Raw genomic sequence first — 9148 nt, 5'->3', positions numbered from 1 at the left:
CTCCCAAATCCACATCGCTGTTTGTTGATCAGAAAAGACAGCTGTTTGTTGAAAGCCAGCATCATTTCAACAAGCGCCCAAGAAGGAAACCGTGTTCAGTAACAAAGTGGTCCTGAAGTTTTTGTGAAACCCCTTGGATTTTCTGACCCTTGCCAAACACCAAAAACATAAACTACACAAAAATACTGCTGGTACTACTACTATGATTACTATTACTACTACTACTACTACTACTAACTACAGCAAGAGTAACAACGATGAAGATAAGAAGGAGGAGGAGGAGAAGAATTCATCATTTACAAAGTGTTCTATTTCCTCAGCACAGGGCCATGAACGCTAACAATGGAATTTTTTTTACATTTGTATCTTCGTAATATCCGTAAAAGCTGTTGTTAACTTTTACAGTTATGGTCCCCGTGTTGTTTACTTGTCTATGTTGTGATAATGCACCTGACCAAATTTCTCCAGTTGGAGATAATAAAGTTATTCTTATCTTATCTTATCTTAATCAACATCAATTGGGGGAAAACAATCGTTAGAAAAATCAAAAACAGACGACACTGTAGTAAAAGGCCTATGAGCAAGACAGATGGATTCTGTCAATGACAAAAGTAATCACACACACACACACACACACACACACACACACACACACACACATACATTCCCTCCCTGCCTTTCTGTGGCAATGTATAATTATTTTCCTATTGAACACAGAACACAGGGGGTGCAGGGGGGGCGGGGGGGATACTCACTTTTTCACAGGATCAATGACCTTATTCTTGAAGCAAATAGCACCTCCTGGAAATAAACAAGAACATACATTAGTTTAAAAAAACAAAACTCAACACACTTCCTTTGAAATAAACAAAAACAACAAAAAAAAAAAAATTCTGCAAACAAAACAATAACATAAGTTGAAAATAATCATACATGTTCTTCTCTCCCTCCACCAGACCATGACCGGTGGCCTGGATGCGAGTCATTCAGATGAGACCATAAACCCACGTTCTGTATTCAGCATGCGCTTAGCGCACCTGAAAGAACTCACTGCAACAAAAGGGTTGCCCCGGCAAAAATCCTTTCGAAAATATCCCACTCTCATGTACATCATGTGAGAGCATGCTCATGACAGAAACCTGATAGAATGACAAAGGAAACAAATGATAAAACACCTCGAGGGCAGTTGTCAGTCAGATGGCTCTACCCAGGTAGGCAGCCTTTTGTGCAAACGACTCAATGCAACCTGTAAAATGCTGAGAGTTTGGTGTTTGAAGATAAGTGCTATATATATGTGTATATATATATATATATATATATATATATATATATATATATATATATATATATATATATATATATATATATCAATGATAAAGAATAATCAACACTACACCCACATGGACTGTATGTGGAGTGATGGCCTAGAGGTAACGCGTCCGCCTAGGAAGCAAGAGAATCTGAGCGTGCTGCTTCGAATCACGGCTCAGCCGCTGATATTTTCTCCCCCCTCCACTAGACCTTGAGTGGTGGTCTGGACGCTAGTCGTTTGGATGAGACGATAAACTGAGGTCCCATGTGCAGCACGCACTTAGCGCACGTAAAAGAACCCACGTCAACAAAAGGGTTGTTCCTGGCAAAATTCTGTAGAAAAATCCACTTTGACAGGAAAAACAAATAAAACTGCATAAAGAAAAAAAAAAAAAAGGGTGGTGCTGTAGTGTAGCGACGCGCTCTCCCTGGGGAGAGCAGCGACGAATTTCAACACAGAAAAATCTGTTGTGATAAAAAAAGAAATACAAAATACAAAAATACAAAAACAAATACATGTTCAAAACCCACCGAGCGAGCTGACAGAATTGTCGATGCCGGATGGCTGGCCATGGATGATCTTCTCCCCAAGGAATGCCCACCGGTTGATCAGCAGCCGATCGGCTTCCGACCAATCATTCACACTGCTGCTCTTGCTGGGTTCAGCATCCCCTTGACGCTCAGCACTTTCGCTGATGGTGTCGGAGGGTCGTGTCCGAGTCTGTCCAGACAACTGAAGCAACATGGCCGCCAGGCAGACGGAGAACGCTGCCGAGGATCCCAGACCTGCTCCCACAGGGAGCTGGGAAATCAGGCGAAGGTGTAGTGGCGGAAGCGGTCTGAAATTTTTTTTTATCATTTAAAAAAATTTTTTTTACCCAGACTTTCTTGGGGTCGACCATCGTTTTATTTTGTATATAAATGCATTATGTTATGTCAATTCAGAATAGATTAAAAAAAAAAAAAAATTGCTGAGTACACGATTAAAATCACCAAGAACTACTAGATTATCATTCATATATTCAGCTGAAATCAGTTAAATATTATAAATTTACAAAGTATTTTACGTATCCAGATCTATTATTCATACCTATCTGGATCGATTGAAAAATATACAAAATTGGAAAAAATCTATACTGTCTCAAAGTTAATATAAATACTTTGGAAAGAAAGAGGAGCTATTGTTCCTTGCTGATTTGATAACCTTCAGAAAATAAAATACTATAAAATAACATAAAATCAAACTAAATAAATGATTAAAATAAACAAACATAACGTGACAAAAAGACCACCACATCTCTAATTCCGGCCACAAAGCATCACAGCTAGCGACTCACTCCCCCCCCCCCCCCCCCCCAACACGGTACCACACCGACCTTTCCTTCCCACAGATGGCGCAGTAGAGGAAGAGGAAGGAGACGACAGCCAGCTCCCTGGTCTCCGTGGAGCCGTTCTGGATCCCGACAAACTGCCGCAACACTTGCAGGCTTTTGTCTGACGGGGGACTGGGGGAACCGTCGGCCTCTGAAAAATAAAACCGGTTATCTGAGTGATGATGATGATATGATGATGATATTTTTTTTTTTATTATCCTTATTATGATTACTACTACCTTTTTCTATATTATAATTATTATTTATTTATTTATTTATTTATGTAAGCTTATCTATTATTTATTCCCCTTTTTTTTATCTCAAGGCCTGACTAAGCGCGTTGGGTTACGCTGCTGGTCAGGCATCTGCTTGGCAGATGTGGTGTAGCGTATATGGTTTGGTCCGAACGCAGTGACGCCTCCTTGAGCTACTGAAACTGAAACTGATATAAATACTTGTACAGCGCCTCTCCTCGGTTGGAGACCAAGCTCAAAGCGCTTTACAAACTCGGGGTTGTTTGCACAAACAGGCTGCCTACCTCACCTGGGTAGAGCTGACTGATGGCTGGCACTGGGTGCTCATCATTCGTTTCCTTTGCCATTCAATCAGATTTCAGGCACGCACACTTACACAATCAAGACAGACAGGTAACATTTTACGGGTATGACTGTTTTGTTGATTTACCCCGCCATGTAGGCAGCCATACTCTGTTTTCAAGGGTGTGCGTGCTGGGCATGTTCTTGTTTCCATAACCCACCGAACGTTAACATGGATTACAGGATCTTTAACGTATGTATTTGGTCTTCTGCTTGCGTATACACACGAAGGGAGTTCAGGCACTTGCAGGTCTGCAGACATGTTGACCTGGGAGATCAGAAAAAATCTGTGCCATTACTGAGATTCAAACCGGGAACCCTCAGGTTGAAAATCCAACACTTTAACTCACTCAGTACGGCCAGTCCTCTCTTCTCCTCTACACAGACCCCTCGGATGTCCAGTGGGTGTCTGAATGACCCAACCTTTAGCTTCCGTCATCAGAATTGTGGTATTCTTTGTCAACATTCACGTCTTCAGTATAAGAGCCTTCGCTTGCAATATTTTGATGATGGTAATTGGGGTGAAACGCTGTTAACGTCGTCTCTTTCGCCGTTCGTATGGAGAGAGTTAACCACTCGGCTATTGCAGTATACAGCATAGACGAGGATTTCTATATGAAGCGGTGGACTGGTGGTTAAGTGCCCAACTAGGAAGTGAGTGTCCACAGGTTTGAGTCCTATTCATATGGTCCATCATGTTTATCCCCCCCTCCCCTTTCCACTAGGCCTTCAGTGATGCTCTGGGCGCTAGATTTGATGATAAACTGAGACCTTGAGTGCAGCATGCATTTAACACTTGAAAAAGAACCCAAGGCAAAAAAAAAACAAAACAAAAAAAAAAAACCCAAAAAGTTTTGAAGAAAAATCCACTTTGATAGTAAAGCAAATACATTTGCAGACAGACAAAAAAAAAAGTATAAAAAAATTTTTTTTTTTTTAAAGTTTGGCACTGTGCTGACTGTGCTGTGGTGATGCACTCTCCCTATGGACAACAGCCCCAATCCCATGCAGATAAATCTGTTGTGAAAAGAAGTAATACAATACAATACAATACAATATATATATATATATATATATATATATATACATGACATTCTTATCTATCACATTCTTTTTCATCTGGAAAGGGAAAGAAGCTCCATGGTTTGCTGTACTATCAGTCTGTCAGCACAAAACATCCGGCTGACTGCTGGGATCTGCATCATATCAGACACAAACATTTCATAGCTAGCTCCAAGAAGATCTTGTTTCGGGATGTTGCCCCAGACTCTTTTTCAATCCCTGAAGGAAATCAATGTTTCTGACCTGATATAAATTCCATGTTGACTGGAACGGATGTAGCTGAACTGGTCAAAGTTTTACGTTATTTCAGTACTTTCAATGGGCGCAACAGCCCAGTGCGCTGCGCTTTCAATCTGAGGGTCTCAGGTTTGAATCTCGGGAACAGCGCCTGGTGGGTAAAGGGTGGAGATTTTTCCAATGTCCTGAGTCAACATATGTGCAGACCTGCTAGTGCCTGAACCCCCTTCAAACCCATACCCACGAGGAAGATCAAATACGCACCTTAAAGATCCTGTAATCCATATCAGCGTTCCGTGGGTTATGGAGACAAGAACATACCCAGATTGTACACCCCAAAAAGACGGAGTGTGGCTGCCTACATGGCAAGGTAAATCAACAAAACCGTCATACAGGTAAAATGTTACATGTCTGTATGAGAGTGCATGTGCGTGCGACTGAAACCTGATTGAATGAGACAGAGAACGAATGACAAGCGCAAAATGGCAGCTGTTGGTCAGCTCCATCTAGGTAGGCAACCTGTTGTGCAATTGACTGTACAGAGCTTAGAACTTGGTCTCCAACCGAGGACAGGCATTATCATACGTATCCATATCATAATCATCAACGTGATTCAAATTTCTGGTGAACGGAGCAAGATGTTGATGAAGATGATGATGATATGAGCAAGAGAGATAGAGACAGAGACAAAGAGAGACAGAGAGACGGATTAAAAGAGACAGTTTCAGTTTCAGTTTCAGTAGCTCAAGGAGGCGTCACTGCGTTCGGACAAATCAATATACGCTACACCACATCTGCCAAGCAGATGCCTGACCAGCAGCGTAACCCAACGCACTTAGTCAGAGACAGACAGAGAGAGACAGAGAGCAAGAGAGAGTGAGAGAGAGAGTTACAGAAAACAGTCACAGGGACTAAGACAGTCATGACCAACCAGCTCCAAAGTCAAGGTGCGGCAACAGGTCAGACTGCAGGGCCGACAGTGACCACTTCTGAAAGATGTTCACGTCCGGCAGGTCCAGAAGGAGGCCATCATCCTCTGCAAGGCTTGCCCGCAGGAAGCAACGTAGGTTCAGACTGGATGCCACAGCCACCTGATGCACATAAATAATAAATAGTATGTATATATACATACATACATACATACATGCATATACATATACACACACACACACACACACACGCACGCACACACATATATAATTATTTATATATACAAACACACACACACACACACACACACATATATATATATATATATATATACATATATATATATATACATATTCAAATATACATAATAATAATAAATGATAATAAGCTGTGCAATGTCTCGATTCCTGTTCGTGCTGGCAATGGTCTTGAAGGCCTCAATGAAGAGAACCGATCAAGCTGACCTCGGTTATGGATACCAGATACCACCTTTGAAAGCCTTCATGGGTAACACAACAGTCCTTCCTTTCAACAAAAGAGGATGACACCTGTGAAATACTGAAGCGGCTGAACGAGGTAGTTGCCTCAGCCAGGATGAACTTCAAACCAAAGAAATCATGGAGCCTCTCACTGTGCAAAGGAAAGGTAGCTGAAACAGTTACATTCACTGTAGCCATCCAAGCCATTCCAACGGTGTCAGATGAACCAGTCAAGAGCCTTGGAAGATGGTATGATGAGTCCCTGAAAGACACAAAAACAGGAAAGGAAACCAAGCAGACAGCATAAGAAGGCCTGCATACCATAGACCAGTGCCTACAGTCCATGCTGATACCAAAACTCCTGTGGCCTCTCCTGACATATGATATCAGCTGTAGCACAGTCGAGTCGATTGAGGCAAAGATCAACAAGTACACACGCAAATGGCTTTGTGTCCCACCTGGTCGCACTCTACTGTCACCAAGCAAAGCTGAAGCTACCTATGAAGTCCCTTGTCAAAGAATACAAGGTAGGGAAGGCAAGATTTTCACAATCTCTCTCTTTCTCTCTCTCTCTCTCACACACACACACACACACATATACAAGAACATTTTTGTGAATTCTCTGATCGTTTTTTTTTTTTTTTTTTTCATGTGTATCACTGTGCACAACAGATATGTGTGACTGAGAACTTATAAGGGATTAAATGAGTCACAAACATAAGACACACAAAGTCATTCCTGTACGTATACACAAAGTCATACACATACAAACACGTACACAAAACACACTTTAATCCATTGTCTTTGTCAGTTTATGTGACACGACTGGTCTTCCAAGATCACATTATCAGTGTGTGAATTTACTTCAGACTGTTTACAGACTGAGTGATCAGATTCTGTCATCTGTCTACACCTTCAAACACACACATACACAAACGCGCGCGCGCACACACACACACACACACACACACAGAGAGAAAAAAGTATATATTTTGTTAATGGGAAACGGGGAGGGAAGGGGGATTGGGGGGAAAAGCAAAATACAAAAATCTGCTGAAAAATATTTCAGCTAATGATCGTACCAACCTTCCCGTACACGACAGAATGCTCGCCATGCAATATCACTTTGCCCGGAGCGGACACGACAATGTCATTCATCATGTCTGCAACTTTCGGATATGTGTAACCTTCCGAAGCAGACTGCCCAGTGTCCAAACAGAACTTTATCCCCGATCAGAACATCATGCCACCTCTCATGCCACATTCGACAGGAAGTGACGTTTTACTTTCGAGTGTTATTTTCGTTTTCAACGAGGAATAGGTAACTCTTGGTGAAGCTGAGCTTCATCAAATATGTGATTCGCTCCCTTGAAAAGAAACCCGTTTTTCTTCTTCGATCTTTTATAAAAATTATTTATTTTATTTATTATTATTATTATTATTATTATTATTATTATTAGAAGTAGTAGTAGTAGTAGTAGTAGTAGTAGTAGTAGTAGTAGTAGTAGTAGTAGTAGTAGTAGTAGTATTGTTTTTGCTGCTGCTGTTGTTGTTGTTGTTCTTCTTCTTTTTATTATTATTATCATCATCATCATTATCATCATTATTATCATATTATCATCATTATTATTAGTATTATCATCATTTTTAACGGGGTTTTTTTCCTTCATGGATAGAAACATACACTTGCTTACCCGTTTAATAAATTTCCTTAAAATCATAATGAAGGCAGTCTGAATTACCTCGGCAAACTAAATAATGCGTCTCTCCCTATTTACACTGAGGTTCTTATGAATATACCCTACATCAGTGTTACCTGAAATGTTCTAGTGAACGTGTCGAGAGAGAACTCAACAGCAGTCACCACTGCTCAGCTAATGGTCCAGATACATTGTATGGTCAATGCAGGACACTCAGTTCCCCCACCCCTCTCTCGATCTGTCTTGCTCACATGACAGTAAAACAATATCATGTGATATATGTACTGTACGTACAACCACACTGGCTACCGGCTCAGTCGACTCATTGACACAACTTGGTCAACAAGTGTGTGTGTGTGTGTGTGTGTGTGTGTGTGTGTGTGTGTGTGTGCGCGCGTGTGTGTGTGTGTGTGAGACGGAGTGAGAGAGAGAGTGAGTGTGTTTGTGAGAGAGAGAGAGCGTGTGAGAGAGAGAGCCGAGAGTGTGTGTGTGAGAGAGAGAGAGAGAGAGAGAGAGAGAGAGAGAGAGAGTGAGAGAGAGAGAGAGTGTGTGTGTGAGAGTGTGTGTGTGTGTGAGAGAGAGAGAGTGTGTGTGTGTGTGAGAGAGAGAGAGAGAGTGTGTGTGTGTGTGTGAGAGAGAGAGAGAGAGAGTGAGAGAGTGAGAGAGATAGAGAGTGTGTGTGTGAGTGAGAGTGTGTGTGTGTGTGTGTGAGACAGAGAGTGTGTGTGAGAGAGAGAGAGAGTGTGTGTGTGTGTGTATGTGTGTGTGTGTGTGAGAGAGAGACAGACAGAGAGACAGACAGAGAGAGAGTGTGTGTGTGTGTGTGTGAACAGTAGTCACCACAGCTCACCTGATGGTCCGGGGACATTGTTGGGACTTTGCAGGACATCACTGAGTGCAGTCAGTTCCTCGTCCCTCTCTCTGCCTTTCTCACACCGGTTAGAAAAAAACAACATCATGTGACGTACACTCGCACCAATGGCTCAGATAACTGTTGTCCATCAACACAACTTGGGCAACAGGGAAAGAGACAGGAAGTATGATGGTGATTATTTTATTCGTGTGTGTGTGTGAGAGAGAGAGAGAGAGAGAGAGAGGGAGAGAGAGTGTGTGTATGTGTGTGTGTGTGTGTGTGTGTGTGTGTGTGTGTGTATTATAATAATTATTATTATCAGTAGTAGCAGCAGCAGCAGTAGTAGTAATAGTAGGAGTAGTAGAAGTAGTAGCGTAATTATTGTAATTATTTGTATCATCATCATCATCAGCAGCAGCAGCAGCAGCAGCAACAGAAATAACAACTCAGTGTAGCTGTAGGTTTATAAAATAGTTGTTGAGTTACATTCGAGAAACGAACAATAACGCTGGCTGACAGGCACTTTAGGCAGTTTACTTATCATTCATTGTCAGAACTCTCTTTCTATCTGCCCTCTTCAGAACCAGAATTAGAATCAGTATGCCTT

The 9148-nt window shown here is 41.7% G+C and overlaps 1 protein-coding gene across 1 annotated transcript in view; it reads right to left on the bottom strand.

The window, feature by feature from the left end:
• Positions 1 to 7243, bottom strand: part of LOC143288566 (mevalonate kinase-like) — a 15118-nt gene extending 7875 nt beyond the window's left edge. The window contains exons 1-5 of the mRNA XM_076597178.1: positions 7075 to 7243; positions 5511 to 5670; positions 2688 to 2835; positions 1843 to 2150; positions 756 to 801 (exon numbers count right to left, since the gene is read on the bottom strand). Of these exons, the coding sequence (XP_076453293.1) occupies positions 756 to 801; positions 1843 to 2150; positions 2688 to 2835; positions 5511 to 5670; positions 7075 to 7149 (737 nt within the window). The 5' untranslated portion in view covers positions 7150 to 7243. The remainder of the gene's footprint in view (positions 1 to 755; positions 802 to 1842; positions 2151 to 2687; positions 2836 to 5510; positions 5671 to 7074) is intronic.
• Between the last annotated feature and the right edge of the window lie 1905 nt (positions 7244 to 9148).

Source organism: Babylonia areolata, chromosome 12 (genome assembly GCF_041734735.1).
Source record: "Babylonia areolata isolate BAREFJ2019XMU chromosome 12, ASM4173473v1, whole genome shotgun sequence".
Taxonomy (NCBI): Eukaryota; Metazoa; Mollusca; class Gastropoda; order Neogastropoda; family Buccinidae; genus Babylonia; species Babylonia areolata.
Note: the sequence above shows the minus strand (reverse complement) of the source record. Positions and strands in the feature narration are given on the sequence as shown.